This window comes from Typha angustifolia, chromosome 2 (genome assembly GCF_048772165.1).
Source record: "Typha angustifolia cultivar Huaian chromosome 2, ASM4877216v1, whole genome shotgun sequence".
Taxonomy (NCBI): domain Eukaryota; kingdom Viridiplantae; phylum Streptophyta; class Magnoliopsida; order Poales; family Typhaceae; genus Typha; species Typha angustifolia.
In genome coordinates this window covers 5,210,727-5,230,551 of record NC_133240.1, presented here as the reverse complement: position 1 = coordinate 5,230,551, position 19,825 = coordinate 5,210,727, and the positions used below count along the sequence as shown (strand labels likewise).

Below are 19,825 nucleotides of genomic sequence, written 5' to 3'. Positions count from 1 at the left end.
GGTTTGGCATCAATAATTTCTTTTGGCCCGCGGATTACGGAAGGGATAATTATTAATTTCGAGAGAGGGGTATAATTGGAAAGGGAAAGTATGACTTTTCCCCTTCTTTTCTTTTCTGGTAATTAAATGCTCGGCTTTTTGCTATTTAAATTTTGCGCGAGTAAAGCTGCGGCGTGACCGACGACGACCCTCCTTTCGCCACCACTTACCTGCCCCCCTTGTCCTCTTTCCCCCAACCCAAGTGTTCAAAAAGTGGGCCAATCTAAATGTCGACATTTCATCTCGTAATTACGAGAATGCCACTCACATCTCTCGCGCGTGCCTCGCCTCTGCCTAGCTTCTTGTCACCGGCGAGTGAGCGAGTGAATGTCTCACCGCGGGTGAAGCCGACAAGTACGTTGGCTGGTTTTACTGGATCACAAATAATCTCCTGGTGAGCTTACGCAAGAGTCGGACCGAGATGGACATTATTAATTATGCTCTCATTTTTATTATGCCATCGTGCAAAACCCGTTCACTAGTTGTTCCTCTTATTTTTGTTTTAAATAATATTAAATAATTAATTTGTGATGCTCTGGAGAATATTATACGTTTAATTTGTTAAGAGAGAGAAGATAAAACTTAAGATTAAGATGTATGTCTTGCATGGATGGTTTCATTGGATTCCATCCAGATGGAATCATCGATGATTGATGTATTGGTTTATTAACCAATGATTCAAAAATAATTATTTATATATATATATTATACATATAAAATATATTTTATCATAAAATAAATAATATATAGAAATAAAATTAAAATATTCAGAATTTCATATACTTAATGATATTTTTAGAGTAAATTGGTATATATTTTTGTTATTATAAAGAAGAGTGTAATAAATGCATTCTAATATATTATTTCAATTAACAAAAATATATTATTATAATTTTAATATATTTTAATTTTATAGAATATTGTTTTACTAATAATGCGCTATTTGCAGAAAAAAAACTCTAAATTTTTATAATAGCAAAATTGAACTTTTAAAACTAAATGAATTTATTTTTATACTAAACACACCTTTTTATAATAAAATACGTATAAGAGATGCACACAATGGCCCATTTTTGCTATTTTAAAAACTAAAATGCTTTTAAAGTCTTCTAATTTATACTTTACTACATTTAATCCTATGTATTTCGTGCTTACAACAAAACAAAATTTTAAATGTATTATATTTTATAGTCAACAATAATAAAATATTATTATATGTGGAAAACATATTTTTTTATTAAAAATGAATATACTTACATTTTAATGTATTTTAAGTTTATTCTCAAATTTCTTATTATGTTATTCAAAGAGAGAAAGATTTGATTGAATGAAAATACATAGTCTAAATAGTAAATAGAATTTTATCTTTGAATAAATATTTGATTGGATAACATGTTGGTTTATTAATATTATACTTTTGATGTTATTAGTACATAAAAATAATTTTAAATACTACATCTTTTGTAAATCTATTTTTATTATGTCTAATTAAATATTAGATTATTAATCATTTTTAATATATATTTATTTATGTTTAAGTATTTAGGATTAAAATAATATTTAATGGTAATATTAATACTTCTTAAAATCTACTTATTTTCATAGAATAAAAAATTATTGGCATTTATACTTTTTAAGTTTGAATTTTATTTATTTAGTATAGAACAAATATTATAAATATATTTTAATTATCTCCAATTAAATATTATGTTATTAAGTAATTTCTAATATATTATTATTATTATTTATTATTATTATTATTATGTGATGCGTGGTCAAGAAACTCACCTAATTAAGGGGTTAAAGTGTTATAAAAAATAAATAATTGGGTTTATGTGAACAATGCGAATGAGTTGAATCAAAGTGCAATTAACCCTCTAATACGAAGAAAAAATTATAATTTGACACTATGTTTGATGTGATGCGGGCCTAATCAAGTCATCTCATGGGAGAGATTGGATACGCTAAGTCGACTATATTTATCATAGTATTAGTTATTTATCGGTTTTTAAAAATTTTGGCATTATGCTCATAAGAGCGAACGTCTAGCTAACAACATTCAGATGATGGAATATAAAAGCAACCTTTAGTGAGGTCTTTGTCAAGACATTTGAACATCCATCCGACGACATTCAAACACCACAATCCAAAAGGCAATAAAATGTTGAAATATTTGAACTCAACCCAAGAGCAATCTTTGTCGAAGCATTTAAACATCCATCCAATGATGTTCAAACACGTGTCTAATGGCATTCGAATGCCTCAGCCCGAGATCAATCTTCGTTCAACAACATTCGAACACCGTCAAAATGACATTTGAACACCCGATGCCAAAGTTATTTTATGTTAGGGTAATTTGAATATTTTTGAATTTCTAATTAGCCCCTAAATATGTGGAAGGCGCTTACTTTGGGATTATTGAATAATATTGATATTTTATATCTTCTTTTACCTCTAGCCTCCTTCTTATCTCCTCCGTTTTTCTCCTTCAATTCAAAGCTGACTTCTTCAGTCAACACCATTCCATTCCTTCTCAACTATTGATCTCATAGTCTAGCAAGGCAATTATCTTTCGCCCCCCCAACCCTCAAACCTTAGCTGTCAACTAGCTTCTCCTTTTTCATCCATCGACCTGCCTTTTTCTTTAGGGTCAATTATCTTTATCCTTTCTTTCTTTCTAAATCACATATTTACCCCCACATCATTATTATCTTCATTATCCCTTCCACTTTCATTATATAAATCACACCATCTCCGTTGATTTCACCCACCAAACTATTCGTTACCATCTCCACCAACACTCACCTTAGCCTAATACACAATATTCATTACCATCTCCACTAGGATCTATCCATAACAAAGTTATTACATTTTGAGACACTATTTTTCACTCGTGTCATGTCCAAAAAGCACTTTGTCATTTGCCAAATAAATAAAAACCAACCCATCTACTGAGTTAGGTATTAATCTAGTGTGCCATATGTATATGAAAATCAAAACATAAAAATCATTTGAGATTCAAACAAAAATTAGGGTGTCAAGCATAATATCTAAAACAAGGGTATTAATACAAATTTCCCTATATAAAAAATGCAAGTCATATATTGGATAAAACAAATGAGATTAACTCCAAGTTTTATTTATTACTGATCCATCTCCATTTATTAGACCCAGCTTGATGTTTGGTTTTTAATTACATCTAAATCTTTTAAAACACAACCAATTTTATATAAATTATTTTATTATTTTTATAACACTTTGATTGTTTTTTTTTTTTTTTGATAGAACACTTTGATTGTTTCAACTATCTAAATCTCTCTAGACTGTGTTAACATAAAAAAGAAAATTGAAAAAAAATAATCTTCTTACTCTGAACTTTTTTTACTTTTATTTTTCTCTAAAATAAAGTTAAAATAGTTTTACTAAAAGATATAAAATTAATCATGTGACAGTCATGTGATATTTTCAAATAAATATTTTAGTGTGATGAAAAATAAATGAAAATTTTATATAAAATAAAAGTTAATTATACTTAGCTCTCCTGAATTTTTATTATTTTCCATATATATATATATATCCCTTAATTTAAGAATCTATGTAGTAAATAATTTCTTAGTTGAGAAATTTATATGGTAAACACTCAAAAGGTCAGAAAGCGTATATACAAAATAATAATAGTTTATAAGAATTAATTATAATTAACCCTAAAAATAAGCAATAGTTTAGGGACATAGGTGTAATTATGTGTTTTATTTAGTAGTGGGATCCGGTTGGTATCCTCGTGGTCGTCTTCACTGATGTGGACGGTGGTCAACGGTCAAAAGAAGAAGGCAGGCAATGATTATATAGAAGACGATGGAAGGTGGCCTAATGGTCAACGCCTATTTAGGTGGTCAACATAAGGTTTGGTGGGTGGAGGTTGGGGTTGGGGCAGAGAGCACGCTGGCCATGTGACGACGTGAGGAGGCGAAAACTTAATATTAAATTTTTAATCGCTATTGAAAGCTTTAAAGAGATATTATATTATTCGTTATATGTTCTTTAGAATATTATAATTACCAAATAAAATCGTTTCTTAATGTTATTTTGAGTATTTTAAATTAGGGTAAGAATATCGGGTATTTGACTGTGGATTAGATTTAAGAGTATAATTATTATTTTTTAATGTGATATAAATAAATGAATAATATTAATTTTGAAGAGAAAATTAGAATATGTGGTAAAATAGACCAAAATATCATTTGACCTCTTGATTTTGAAGTATAGTAGTACAAAATTATTATTATTAATTATTTTTAAAAAGATTTTTGTAATTTTTTTTGAAAGAAATTAAAATGGTTGTATCTTTACCGGCCTTAAATTGGTACCGTTGTGGGTTTGAGACTTGTAATTTCTACTGTTTTTTTTTTTTGCGGGCTCGGACTGAGTTATATTCTCTCACTGCTATCTTCACTGTAACACGAACATGACCCGATTATTTAACGGATCGTATTTGATAAACACAAACACGATCCGATTATTTAATGGATCGTATTTGATAAACATGAATACGATCCATTTATTAACTGGATAATATAAAACAACTCGTGTAACCCGTTTAATAAACAAATTGTGTTGACACAACATATTAATCAGACATGATAACACCTTTAATAAAAAAACATTCTAACTCAACAATATAACACATTTAACACGATACAATCCCACAACACAAATAACACAATAACATTTATAAAAAATAATAATCAATATTTATTAATTTATTCTATATAAATGGTCTATTACACAAAATAAAATAATCTATTTTCAACTCAAAACTAATACAATACAAAAATCAAAATTGTAAACATTGAACCATAAATTAAATTTTAACACAAATTCATACACCAATTCAACTACCAACAACCAATATTAAGTAAATAAATTTTAAGTATTAACTTTTAGTTTTAAGTTTCAATTTTCAAATCTAATACAATTCCAGGACAACTACAACATGGTTTCAACTTTAAGTTCACAATTCAATCACAGCCACCGAATCCAACATCAAAATTTTAGCAAATTTGCATGCTTGCTTCATAGCAAGGCATCCATTCCATCTGTCTAACGATTCCTGCTGATATTAAAGCAGCTTTTGCTTTGGTGATAAATTCTTGAATGCTAGCTGGATTCTCAGATGAACATCCAAGAGGCACAACTGTCAGAGGGTCCTGAGAACTTCTCACATTAGGAGAAAAAGGAACAGTAAACAAGTCTGAATAGACATTGATAAAATTGCAAACCTGTTCCATTATTCCCCTGTACATCATCATGAGGGCCCTCTCTCCATAATTGCTATCATAATTACAAGCGCTCAGTGAAGGTCCAGCCCTACATATGTTAACCAACAATATGACTTGTAGAACATATTCCGACTACTATACTGACGAACAAGCTTATCATAGCTCTCGGTTAGAACGAATGAACTATGATCAGCTTACCTGCAATCTCCTTGTGTTAAAGCTCCAAGTGTCTCTAATCTCTTTGCAGCTATTGATGCAAATCGCCTTTCACCACCAAGATTTGTGAAAAGAAGCCCTAGACAATATAGATGGCAAAGACTGCATAGTCTAAGATAATGTTACGGATTAGATCTGGACTGATCTGGACGTAAGAAAATTGTGAAATTTTATATGGAGGTAGTTTCGTAAGTTAGGGTTCCAATGGATCTCGTTTCACGAGAATCCGACCTTCAAATGAAAAAGATAATAATAATAAAATAGTGGAGCAAGGTCAAATAGGGCAGAACAGTAATTAATCGACGTTGCGGCGGTCGTCGGAGAGTGACGGACGGCCAACGGTGATGGTAGATGGTTGTAAGGTAGGGTGGCTACTGGTGGAGGCAAATGATGACTAGGGTTTGAAAGGTCGGAATGTTTCTACGACCATGATTTACTCCTAGAAAAATAAGGATGATCTAACGGCTACGGTAAGAGATAAAGACGAAATAATAAAATAACTTAACTTAATTTTCATTCCACAACTCCCCTAATCAACACATGACTACTCCTATTTATAGGAGTAGAGTTCTAGTGGATTGGATCCACATACGGATTATCCAATTTATTTGAAATTTAAAACAATAAGATAAAACTAACTAACTTAACTCGACTTAACCCATGTGGTTGAATTGTAACAATTCACCACACTTTCGATACCTTGTCCTCAAGGTGACTAGTCTCTCACGTTCTTGTACTCATACAACTTGTCGCAGGCTAACTGACCTCGCGATTGAGGCTGATAACATGGGACATGGGTAAACATGATCATTAGGCCCGACCCGCCCAAACCCGGCCCGAACTTGCCAGGTTTTAACCGGGCTATGCCCGGCCTAAGCCAGATTTAGGCTCGACCCGATCCGAGCCCGATATGGTAGTGGGCGGCATGGGCTAAACCTTTGCCCGCCCGGCTCGACCCGAAAGTCCGATCCACTACTCTCATCAATAGCCCAACCCATAATGTATACATATTTATATAATTATTTTAGTCCCACACCGGATATTTAGTAAACTATATATCAATATATATGTATGTTTCCATGAAAGATAACTAAAATATCTTCATATAAGCCCATTAAACTCGACCTAATAAAATATAATAATTTTTATATTTAACGCATTATGTTAGAGCCATTATACCCAACCCAAGCCCAATATATAATGGGCTAGTGGGCGGTAACGGGCTAGAATATTCTAGCCCGACCTGAATCCGGCTCGAGTGATTAGTGGGTTAGGCCGTGAACAAATATTTAAGACCGATTGGCCCGAAAAGACCAGCCCGGCCCGCCCAATGATCTAGTCTAGACATGGGCCTATGGGTCCGGCTCATGTCTCCCGCAGGCTACATGTGGGTTCGACTCAGTCTAATGGCGCGGGCCTATCGGGTCATTCCACCATTCATCTTCGGGCTGGTTCTCGTGCTCATGTTCATTGGTTCCAAACTGGTTCGCATGAGGTGGTTGAACTGATTCACGAAAATCTGGCTTGCTTCGAAAATCATATACTTCAGCATTTTCATATGCTTGCCCTAGCCCTAGCCTTAGGGTTGAAATTGAATTTCAGTTTAGGAGCGTCTCCATAGGCCATTGTAGCCTTGGTGGTGGCTAGGCAGGGTAGGTGATTGGCGGCAGTCACCATCCAGCAGGTCCACGCGGAGGCAGAACGGCGACGAGCAGCGGTGGAAGGCCAAACTCGAGCTCGGGCTCAAGCTGGTGTAGCGGCGGCCATGGCGCGTTGTCGACGGGTCCTCAACGGTTGCCGAAGGGACTCGTGTCCCCACAATAAGGAAGAGGCGACGGTGGGAAGCCACAGCGGAGCCACCCCGATGTAGAGGTAGCTTCCCCCGGTGGTGGCTGTCACATTCGGCCACCCGATGGTCGTTGACGGTTGCTGTGGCTACCTCAAGCTGACGGCTGCCGAAGGGACTCATGTCCCCACTATAAGGAAGAGGCGACGGTGGGAAGCCACAGCAGAGCCACCTCAATGTAGGGGTAGCTTCCCCCGATGGTGGCTGTCACGTTCGGCCACCCGATGGTCGTCAACGGTTGCTGTGGCCACCATTGGTCGACAGTCGGTACCCGTTGTTGTCGGCAGTCTTCTAGCGATTGTTGGCACAAACGAAGGCCACGTCCCAAGTGCAGTTGGTCTAGGGAAGTGAGTGGATGTGGCGGTTAGGGTCGAGAGCAGCTAGATGGCCGCCGATGGGAAGCTAGGGTTTTTGGCCCTAGCTCCCACTACAAGTGGAGAAGACAACTCGGGGGCTGTCTCTGTCGGCTGTTGGGTATCCTCTCCACCTCCCTCACGATTTGAAGTTGATGGCCGTGGTTGAGCTATTTTTGCCGTGGCCGACGGTGCAAGGCAGTGGAGGGCGGCGAGTAAGGCCTCTGTTAAGGTCTGGATCGAATCCTTAATGGTGGTTTGGATCTCCATCGAATTCTTCTTCGACTCAGTCGAAAATTCTTTAAAAAAATGCTTTTGCCCAAGCCGACGGCTTGTCATCGACAGTTGCTGGTAGTGGAGATGGCACTGGAGAAACTCTCACAAGAATAGAGATGAGTTTCTGATCTTCCATGGTTGCTCTGTCATTGTTCGTCTTGGATTGCGTGATAACTATTGTCCGAGTAACATCGGCTCTGATACAATGTTACAGATCAGATTTGGCCGTAAAAAAATTATGAAATTTTATATAGAGGTAGCCTCATAAATTAGGGTTCTAATGAATGTAGTTTCATGAGAATCCAGCATCTGGATGAAAAGATAATAATAAAATAGTGGAGCAAGGTCAAATAGGGCAGAAACGATAATTAGCCAACGTTGCGGCGGTTGTCGGAGAGTAGCGGACGGCTAAAGGTGGTGGTGGATGACCGTAAGGTAGGGTGGCTGCTGGTAGAGGCAGATGGCTAGGATATAGAAGGTCGGAATATTTCTACAGCTATGATCTACTCCTAAAAAGATAAAAATGATCTATCGGTTACAATCAAAGATAAAGACGAGATAATGAAATAACTTAACTTAATCTTCATTCCACAACTCCTCTAATCAACATATGACTACTCCTATTTATAGGAGTAGAGTCCTAGCGGATTGGATCAACATACAAATTATCCGATTTATTTAAAATTCAAAATAATAAGATAAAGCTAACTAACTAATTTGACTCGACTTAACCTGTGTGGTCGAATCGTAACTAATAATACATCAAGAACAATTGCTTAAATTCTATAGCCAAGAGAAAATTGAAAAAAGAGCGAATAATTTATGAAATCCTACATCTCAATATTACAGGGCAATCATATGAGGGTATGCCTATATGCATCTTCACACAGATCAAAACCTCATATGCTTGACCTCTTTCCAGATATTGGGCGAAGAACTCTGTCAATGAAAGGGTAATCATGTGTCCTCTTATTGCTTTCTCGAAGTTATTTTTCACCATATTCTACCTGTTTAAATGCCTTCAACTACAAAAGAGCACCTCTTTCTTACTATAGCTCATGTGGTCTCACCCAGGTATGTTGGAGGCCTTAATCTTCAATACCTAGCAACACCATTAACCCACCAAAACAATCTCATCCCAGCAACGCCACTAACACCATTGCGACACCTATCATCTCGTCGATCTTCCTAGGAGCTTTCTTGCTTCCTCGATCCCGAAGCCTCATCCTCTCGGCCATCTTCATCTCCCCTCCATCATCTTCCGTATAAAGACAAGAATCTATTAGAGCCATAAAGGATCAAAAGATAGCTACGGAGAGAATTTTAAGCGGATATATAAGTTAGTCTTGCTGAAATTATAGAAAAAAAATAGGGAAATGAAGAGATTTCACTCTTAGATCTTCATTCCACCTCTCAGTCTTGTGGAAGGGGGCGCTGGTCTCGATGGTGAGAAGAGGTTCGTTGCTGGAGGAGTGATGGGGAAGGAGATGGGTAGAGAGGAGATCCGATGAGGGCAGTGATGTGAGGAAGAGTGGGAATAGGAGGCGGCTATGTAAGGAAGAGACAAATTGTGGGATGAGGTGGTTGCTGGGAGAAAAAGAAAGTGGGTGAGTGAGGTTAGGGTTTGGTTTTGACCCAACCCAACCCGTATATTTAAACAGGTCAGTAGTATAAACCTGAACACAACCTGAACACAACCTGAACAGGTTAGGCAGATTTACCCATTTATGATCCGACCGATAAGACTAAACTCAAACACGATTAAAAGTCGGGTTATTGGGTCGGATCAATTTTTGCCACCCCTAATTGTAGTTCCAGCAATTTCAATAACTATTGCTCTATTACTCTGCAAGCTAGCATTAACCAAGAAGAATTGAACTTGCAGTGAACATTTAGATACACATCATCATTTTTAACTTGAGAACGGAAGACCTACAACCAAAACTAATCGGTCTGGTCTGGTTTAGTAGACCAAGAAGGACAGTCCAATTGGATCTACTAGGGCCCATTATGTCATTAAGTTATTTATCTAATACATGGCATAGGAACTTATCCGACTGCGATATACTTCTCCAGGGGCTTTAACAATGTCGTACGAACTATGAAGCACCATAACTCAGTAACTATTACTCGGTCACCCTCTATGTTTATATATATGCAGTGCATATTCAAGTTGCGAATAAAATAAAAAATAACCTACGTTGCTCCATTGACTTTCCAACATTTGGGCACCAATGTTCTATATGCAAAATTTAAAACAGCATGATGTTAGAAAGTCCAATAATTGCAAAATGACATATATAAGATCAACAATATCTAAAGCAATACATGGGGAAGGAGAAAAACAAAAGCTAGATAAATTAGAAGAGAAGAGTTTCTTGAAAGAGAATGTGCATATTATGGTCAGAAAAAAAATCTGAAACCATGATTAAACAACAATTTCTATGTAAAATCAAGGGAAATTCCTCATTATGGAAAGAAAAACATAAACAAAAGTTCGAATATAAATTTTCAAATAAAGAAAAATTACTTAGAAAAGAACGAGAAAAGACTGCAAACATTCAAACTACATTTATTTTTGTCTTAACAGACAATGAAACGAGCACTTTATCAGTGATCTATGAACATTACCTGCAGACCAGACTGTAAAAGTTTATCATAGTAAGCAGTATCCAATGCTTGTTACACCTCATGCTGCATATGTTTTATAGTACTTATCAACTTCATTGAGTCCAAAGGTGGCAATTCATCATCAAAATCTAAACGAGCCTCAATTTCTGCAAGCAAATTGATGCATTGCATCCTCAAAGATTTTACTAATGCAGAAAAGTCCCTACATGTCAAAATATGCCATTTATTAGTAATAGAACTTTTGCACAAATCAAACTACAATCCTATGTATCATATCCTCAGAATCATTAATATGATAATAACATCAATAAATGTAACATGCCTGTAGACCTGCCAATGTAGATTCTACTGCAGCCACAGATTTAGCTGAAATAAGTCTTCCAACATTTTCAGCTTGAGACAAGTCGAGTCTTCCATTTAAGAAAGCACAAAGAGTGAATTCACCCACCTATCAAAGAGATCACTTGTCAGATCATCCATACCAAACATCACAAGATTGTTTAAACATTACCAAAAAGAAAAGAAAACACACGATGCAAAACTTGTTTTTTCACAAAAAGCAATCTTCAAACCAAGACATGAAAAATATTTCATTCAAAAGAGAAGCCATGAGATTGGGAAACTAATTTATAAGAGATGTTAAGCAGAAATAGATAAGCTCTAATAAAAGTTAATGCCTTTATGCCTGAACATTTATGCTTCAAAATGTTTCCTTTGCAACAAAGAAAAGTGAACATGGCTAGAAGCTATGAGTACTATGTAGAGTAGTAAAATACTCATAAATCATAAGACATGGATGCACAAGAATGTCTCCATGATGAACTCGCTTAGCAAGTAACAGAAAACTAACCTGTTCTGCAAGCCTTGCTCCAACTTCTAAGCAAGCCCTTAGCACACAATGCAAGCAAACATCACTCCCATGGCATTAGAGCCCTACCATATCTTCTCTACTATAAGATTTTGGCGCCAGCATAGAGATTGCTAAAACCTAAGAGAATTTAAAGATGTGAGATGAAGATGAATAAAGTTCATCAGAATACGAAGATATTGGAAAATAGGAGAATAAGTTCAGTCTAACCATGTACAAGAATCAAGAACATCAAACTGGCGTTATAGCTTATAACTAGACTTAATGAGCCCTATCTAACTAGTAAAATACTCATCCAAGATAATAAAAATGACGACAGATATTCATAGGGATATCTCAAATCTGCACTTCATGTTTCCAGTGAAAAAATAATAATAGCCAAATATAGATAAATATTTTATTTTGAACCCACAACTCATTCAGATATTCCGTTGATAGACAGAACCATAAAGAACAAGAAACTTTCCCTTCTCATAGAGATTTTAAATATAAAAAATTAAGGAAAAATATTAAAATTATCTCTAAGATAGGCCAAAGTTTATTTGGATTAATCTTCATACCTACCAAACAAAAATCCATGAAAAAAGCTTGGCGTGCCTTTAACATATACAAGCCTCTAATCCCCAACTTACTAGTTTCAAAAATCAAGTGCCTAATTTCCTGTAAATTCTGGGTAGCAAAGTGTTTTGCAGTAGTTTGTACAACAGGTGAGTGTTAGCTTATCTGTATATTACAAGTCAGAAGGGAAGATTAATCTTGGAAGAATAAAGCAGAGGAAACTAACAGGGACAAGTGGGTCCTTTTATAAAAAATTCTAGGGATTAATCAGGATTTGATATCTAAGAAATAGTATCAGGTTCCTCTATTTATTGTCAGTGATTGTAATATAATAAGGCTTAGGGAAATCTCATATGTTGAGAAGGGCAAATTGACTCTATGTGAAATAAATTCAAAATGAATAAAATGCATTGTCATTGAACACACCATGCGACATGCATTGTTGTAAGTGAATAGCTTAAACCCTATATCATAAAAAAATCTCACAAAAATCAACCATAAGAGCTTGAAACAGAGATATTAGTTTTAAAAAAAACTTGCTTACTCTGTTCTATAAACAATCCATTCACACGATCTTTGTCATGGAGTATTGTTCTGTCAGAATGACATATTTAATCAGACATCTGAATTGCCAACCCACTCAAAGTCTCATTAATTTGATCTCCTGAGCCTAGCACTGCATCACCAACCAGGAAACAATGAATCTTGTTATTAATCTCTATCCAACTGCACCCAGGAACTCTCTTTGATCCCATTTTTTCAACCTCTCTTGCTTCAGCTTTGTTGTCCAATAAGCCAGCATTTGCATAAGTACTAGACAACAAGAGATGGGTTGGAATGTCTGCAGAATCAATATCCAGAATATACTCTGCTGCATTCTTCCCTATACTCAATTGTCCATGCACTCTACAACCAGCCAAGAGACTGCGCCAGATGACCTTACTTGGTTCCATAGGCATACTTTTTATAAATTCGTAGGCCACATTAATCTTTCCAGCTCGTGCAAATAGATCTACCATACAGGCAAAGTGATCAATCTGCGGAATGATTTGATATTTTTTCATAAGAGAAAAGTAAAATTGCCCTTGTTCAACAAGACCCATGTGGGCACAAGCAGTTAAAACTCCAATGAATGATATGTCGTTAGGACTTATGCTTTCCATTTGCATCATTTTAAAGATATCTAGTGCTTCATTGCCAAAGCCATGTTGAGCATATCCAACAAGCATCGCATTCCAACATATGCGATTTTTGCAAGAGAGTATATCAAAAACTTTACGGGAATCATTCAATCGTCCACATTTTGCATACATATCTATGAGTGCGCTGCCTATAACGACATGTTTATCGGTTCTAGATTTAATGATGCAACTGTGTGTTTGTCTTCCCCATCCTAAAGCCGGTAGATCAGCACAAAGTTTTAAAATTGTTGAATAGGTATACGGATCAGGATCCATACCATCAAACAACATTTGTTTTAAAAGGTCCATTGCTCCTACCAAGTTGCCTCGATTAATATGACTGGCAATCATAGAGTTCCATGAAACACTATCTCGCTCTTCCATTTCTTGAAAAACTCTTAAAGAATTGTTGAATAATCCACATTTTGCATAGAAATCTATGAGAGCATTTCCAACATATGCTGCCATTGTGTAGCCCAATTTTGTTATAAGCGAGTGGAGCTGCTTTCCCTCTCCAATTGCATCCAATGCTGAACAAGAAATAAGAATGGAAGGAAAGATGTGCTCATTCGGCTTCAATCCAGATGAATGCAGCTTTAGGAAGAGAGTCATAGCCTTCTCATTTTGACCTTGATGGGCGAATCCTCCAAGCAATGCAGCCCAAGATGCCAAACCAGGTGTATCGACTTGAAAGAAAGCTTTGCCAGCTGAATCTAACTCACTGTACTTTACATACATATCAACTATCCCAGCCTCAACAAACAGATCTCTCCCATGTCCGCTCTTGATTACAAGGCAATGCATTTGCTTACCTGCCAGTAAATTTTTCAAGCCAACACAAGCATTCAAGATACTAGCAATAATGAACTCATTGACCTTGACACCTTTTCCCCATGCATGCCGGAAAAGCCTCAAAGCTTCTTCATTTTCTCCACACTGACAGTATCCTGAAAGGATCGAACCCCATGATACCAAATTGAGCTGAAGAGTCCCTTCAAACACTCTCCTTGCAACATCCATCATACCGCATTTGGCGTACAAATTAACCAAAGAATTACTCACGTAGCTACTGAAAACACCTCCTTCAACTCTGTAAATTCTTGCGTGTATCTCTTTCCCATCTCTCTCTGCGGCAATGCTAGCAAGAGCCAAGAGAACAGCAACATAAGTGAAGTCATTTGGTCTACAACCCGACGAAACCATCGATCTGAAAGAAGACACAGCATGCGCCACAGGACCCAATTTTGAGTATCCATCTATCAAAATTGTCCAAGAGACGACATTCTTCTCAGGCATTCGATCGAACAGCTTACGAGCATGTTCTATGTTATTGTATCTCACATACATAGACATCAAATGGTTGCTTAGGACGACATCTGGTAGAAAACTAGATACGATAAACTTGGCATGGACCATCCTTGCTTTGGCAATGCTTCGGACATCGCCGAGAGCACGGAGGAGGCTGGAGAGTGACATGACATAGGTCAGTAGAAGATACAAAGATAATAATGGAAACTATTACTAGCATAGTATGCGGACCGAACTGAACATCTGAACCAATGAATTGAACCCCACCCTAAGCCTTTTCCATTTTGTTAGCGGATAGAAAATGATATTTCTTTTTAAAATTGCTAAAGTATAATTAAGATATGATTTTGTACAAATCTATATGATTTGACATACTTAAACCTAAATATTAGTTAAAAGAAGAAGCTAAATAATGGATGAAATATAATTATATTACTGTTAGGTACCGAACATCCTCTTTAATATCTGGATCGGTTGTAGGAAAACAGTTCACATAATCGAGAGAAGATATTCACCAGATATTATCTCGTAGTCAAAAAATTACAAAACGAGGGGTGATCGATTCATAACTTCTTAATCTACGTTTTTGGTATTTATGCCCTTCGCAAATTTGAACTATAACTAGGACAAAAATATACAAGAGTGGGGGTGATGGTGGTGGTGATGGGTGGAGGTGATGATATGGTTATGGATGATAGTGAAGATGAGGGTGGATGGTTGATAGAGTTTAAGAGATAAAGATGAAGGGGAAGAAGTGGCCAAGATCCCAAAGAGGAGAGAGGACTCGACAGACGAGGGAGATTAGAAGAACACCAACGTCGAGATGATGCACGATTAGGGCCTGAAGGAAAGAGAATGGAGATTAGGGTAGAGAGAATAGAAGGGAGATAGAAATCAATATTCATTCATTATCATGATTTTAGTTGCCATTCATACCTTAAGAGGCTAACCAAACAAGCCAAAATAATAATTATTAACCCTAAAAATAGTGGACTCTTGCTGATCGCATTGTAATGGGGTTGACCGTGTTCGAACGCACAAAATATGTTATCTGTTGATGCAAACGTATATAAGTGTTCGCACGTGAGCGTTCAAAAGCGGCAAATCGCGTTTGAATGCACAATTTGTGTTTTCTATCGATGTAAACACTTATAGGCATTCGCAAGGGCGTTCGAATGCAAAAGGAGGTGCGTTCAAATGCGACCTACAGAAACCTTTTTTTTGTGAAAATAAACAATTAATACAATAAGAAAAGACTCTAGAAAGGTGGTGCATTCGTTCGCAAGGACTCTCGCCGATCGCGTCCGAACGGAGTTGACCGTGTTCGAACGTATAAAATACATTCTCTATTTATGCGAACATATGTAGGCGTTCGCACGCGAGCGTTTAAAAGCGGTAGATCGCGTTTGGATGCACAATTTGCATTTTCTATCGATGTGAAAGCCTGCAGACGGTAGCAAGAGCGTTCGAACATGTGGAAGGAGGTGCGTTCGAACGCGACCTACAGAAACCTTATTTTTTAAAAAATAAACAACTAGTAGAATAAGAAAAGACTTCAGAAAGGTGTATCAATTACTTTTATAGATATTTTATTTTTAGAATTATTTAAAAATATAAAATAACTCATTGGTTGAAAAAAGGTCTAACAATTGGTCCAGTTTTAATAACTACGAATACTTGCGTAACATATTGGACCCAAGTTTATCGTATTGGTGAATGAATCGGGTCCTTTGTCTTTTACAATGAGGTCCATGACTAGGAAGTATTTTCAATTATCATATATGATAAGGTTATAACTGCATAAAGGGTTTAACTAATAGCTACTACCTTGTCATCTTTTTCATTTTGTTATACTGAAGGGGTGTAAACGAGCCAAGCATGAGCGAGCTGACTCTAGCTCAGGCTCGGCTTGAAACTAGTTTCGAGATGTGATTTTATGTTCATGCTCGGCTTAGCTCAACTTGAACTAGACCGAGCCTGAGCCGAGCCCAAGCCTGAGCTTGATTAGAGGAGGCGGCATTGGCGGTGAGGGGACGGGGATGGTGGCTTGCCAAAGGAGGACAAGGACACCAATGGAGGAGGAGGTAGCTTGCCGAAGGAAGAGGAGGATGCGGTGACGACTTGCGATGGAGGAGGATGAATGATACGATTCAGACTTCACCGATGTCGTCTCGAGCACGGATACACTTTAGCGGTGTCTTTGTCTCTTGTTTTAGTGTTTAATTTTTAAGAAAATAAGTTTTCTGTATGTTGCATTCGAACGCGGGTGGAGTGCATTTGAACATGGTTGTGAACACCTGTATCACGTTCGCACATCCAGAGAGTATAAATTGTGCATTTGAACGCGCTGTGAATGCCTGCATCACGTTTGCAAATCTAGAGAAGTGGGAAACAGGTACATTAGGACGCGCGTTCGAACGCCTACAGCGCGTTCAAACACCTGCATCGCGTTCACAAATCCAGAGAAGAGAGAAATAGGTGCGTTCGAACGCGATTAGGCGTGTTCGAACGCGGTCGGCGAAAATGTACTGTTTAGGGTTATTTTTGAATTGTTTGGTTAGCCTCTAAAGGATGTGGATGGCAACCAAGGAGTCATTATTGATGAATTGAGTTTTTGCCTTGCCTCCTTCATCTTCTTCGCTCTCGTTCTCTCGATCCCCGGCGATCGACCAATCACCATAGTCCCTTAGGGGTGGTATTCTTCTCCCCCTTCTTCCAATCTATCTAACACTTACCCTAACCCTTCCATCAACCATAAACCTTCCACCACCACTTTTCACCGGTGCCACCCCATTAATGCTGGTCCACTACCAACCATCATCATCTAGGATCTCGTGTCTCCATCCACGGATCCTGATCAGATCCCCTGACGTTTATCCACTAATTAGACGATATCTTGAAATCCCTACAACTGATTCGTTTGAAACTTAATTTGTTGGAAAGCTCTTTTCCGGGGCTACAACATATCCAAATTTCACATCAATCTGACACCGACATCTTTCGGGATCTATTTACAAAGTTCTGTGCCAGTTCTAGTCTAAATCTGGAAATTGGAAGAAATCGAATCTTAGCCAAAAGGGGAGAGCGTATCAATGAAGAGGCAGACAGAGGACGCGGTGACAACTTGTTGATGGAGAAAACCGACAGAGGAGGAGGCTGCCGAAGAGCTAGTCGACGGAGGAGGAAGAGGAAGACAATCAGTCACCACTCACCAAGACGAAAAAGAATAACCCTTGTTTCTTTTTCTAAATGGTTGTCTCAAATTTGTAGAGGGTCAAGTGGTCTTTGGGAAATGGGAACTCATGATTTATGGGAAAGCAGTAATGAAATGTAATTATGAAGCTATGTTGGTAATATCAAAAGAAAATAAAAAATGGAGGTGTAAGTATTTAAGGAGTTTTGTCCTTTTAATAGGGGTGAAAATGGATCGGATAGTGCTCAACCCATATTCGGATTCATATTTTTAGTTCGGATACGGATATTTAACATATAACAAAAATTAAAACTATATCCTAACTAAATGGATATGGATAATTCTTGGATACGGATCAGATCTTAAATGGATATGTATTGGATCTTAAACCGATTATGGCTTTCATTTTTCAATCTTCTCTTTGCTCCTAATAACCACTATCGTGAAATTAATGAACTAAAATAGAGAACTTTGGCGGCTAAATGGTATGACTTGCATATATGTTACTACTAACTACTGGGTCTACAAACACTAATACAATTAAAAGTCCCTTATTACAAGTGGCACATTTCTCTTCTATTCTATACCAAGTGATGATGGCTAAATATGACTTGCATGGAAGCTGCCAAACTCCATGCTATAATCACTAATGTTATAGGAATGATACATAATATGATAATACTAATAAGTTAGTAAGTTACCCATAAACAAACTCAAATTCATCCATAAGAAAAATACCTTAGTATTGTAACCATCTCGATCTATAACTTGTTGCAGCAAGTGTTGATTCTGAGTTTGCATATCTTCATATGCTTGTCCAATGCTCTGCAAAAAGGAACTTTATTTAGTCTGAAAGAAAGCTACCATATATTTATGATACTTGAAAAGAACATTGTAACCTCAATCTCAGATGAGTGCTATTAAAAAAGAAACTAGAGGTAGAGACATCGACCTATATTTTAAGTCAAGGCTCCAATATGTACTATGATGCTCAAAGAAGTAATCAGCTCTCCGAATGGCAAACAAACTAGAAAAATTTGCTCTGGCAACCAAACTAGCATCTAAGCATGTCATAGGAAAGAAGAATGAACGAGCAAAATGACAAAATCTATATTTTCCCCTATTAGCTCTAATTGCAAGTCTCCAATTTCTTAAAAAAATGTTATTTTTTTTTGATACATTTAGTTAGGATCTTTTCTTATTATATTAGTTTATTTTTATTAAAATAAAATTCCTGTAGGTCGCGTTTTAACACGGAAGGGGTCGCATTCGAACGCCCTTGCGAACGCCTGCATCAGGTTCGCAAATACAGAAAACGCATAATGCGCGTTCGAACTCGGTCGAGCGAGTTCGAACGCTTGCATCGCGTTCGCACATATAGAGAATGCCTTTTGTGCGTTCGAACGCGATCGGCGGGAATCCTCTAGAATTAGGTTTACTTATTATTTTAGGACTTGTTGATTAGCCTCTATAAATATGTTGATTTCTTGCCTCTCTATCATCTATCTACCTTAATCTCCCTCCTCTCTCTTCACCATCCTTCCACCTCTACCGTTGGCAAGGTTTCTCCTAACTACTAATCTCCCTCGACTATCGAGCCACCCCTCTTCTTTGGGATCTCGACCACTTTTTCCCCTTCGTCTATATCCCTTAATCACATCCATTATCCACCTTCATCTCCATACCCATCCATAACCCTAACATCCACTCCACCCGTCACCACCACCATCACCCACGTTATTTCATATTTTCGTCCTAATTTCAGTTCGAATCTATGAGGGATGTAAATACAAAAGTTGTAGATCAGGAAATTATGAATCTAATACACTTAGTTTAGTAATTTTCTGACTAAAGAAGAATATTTGGCGAATATTGTCCCACGGTTGCGCGGATTATTTTTTGTAATAAATTAAGATCTTAAAAGGAATTATTCCGTAACCTATCTTTTGGTATCGTAACCCATCAATTCGGTATTAGAGCCAGACGAACCTCAGACCTCTATTAATGATTGAAACAAGGAAGATGACATCAATAAGGAGACTAATGGAGAGCACACCGACAAGGGATGACTCAACTC

General features: G+C 37.0%; 1 protein-coding gene across 4 annotated transcripts; it reads right to left on the bottom strand.

The window, feature by feature from the left end:
* Positions 1 to 4,974: 4,974 nt before the first annotated feature.
* On the bottom strand, positions 4,975 to 14,815 carry LOC140768087 (pentatricopeptide repeat-containing protein At3g53360, mitochondrial-like). Of its 4 annotated transcripts, XM_073108209.1 has the most exons (8): positions 12,611 to 14,815; positions 11,491 to 11,628; positions 10,963 to 11,088; positions 10,641 to 10,842; positions 9,049 to 9,288; positions 5,517 to 5,613; positions 5,319 to 5,406; positions 4,977 to 5,246 (listed from the first exon to the last, which is right to left on the bottom strand). In XM_073108209.1, the coding sequence occupies exon 1, from the start codon at positions 14,721 to 14,723 to the stop codon at positions 12,678 to 12,680; it is 2,046 nt and encodes a 681-aa protein (XP_072964310.1). In that variant the 5' UTR covers positions 14,724 to 14,815; the 3' UTR covers positions 4,977 to 5,246; positions 5,319 to 5,406; positions 5,517 to 5,613; positions 9,049 to 9,288; positions 10,641 to 10,842; positions 10,963 to 11,088; positions 11,491 to 11,628; positions 12,611 to 12,677. The 4 variants fall into 4 exon arrangements, with proteins under 4 accessions (XP_072964282.1, XP_072964310.1, XP_072964292.1 ...); XM_073108181.1 differs by having other exon boundaries at positions 4,975 to 5,246; positions 5,517 to 9,267; XM_073108191.1 differs by lacking the exon at positions 9,049 to 9,288 and having other exon boundaries at positions 4,978 to 5,246; positions 5,517 to 5,645.
* Between the last annotated feature and the right edge of the window lie 5,010 nt (positions 14,816 to 19,825).

Bases quoted from the DNA above. Each gene is read 5' to 3' on its own strand.
- LOC140768087 (XM_073108181.1), bottom strand. From the start codon at position 14,723: ATGTCACTCTCCAGCCTCCTCCGTGCTCTCGGCGATGTCCGAAGCATT.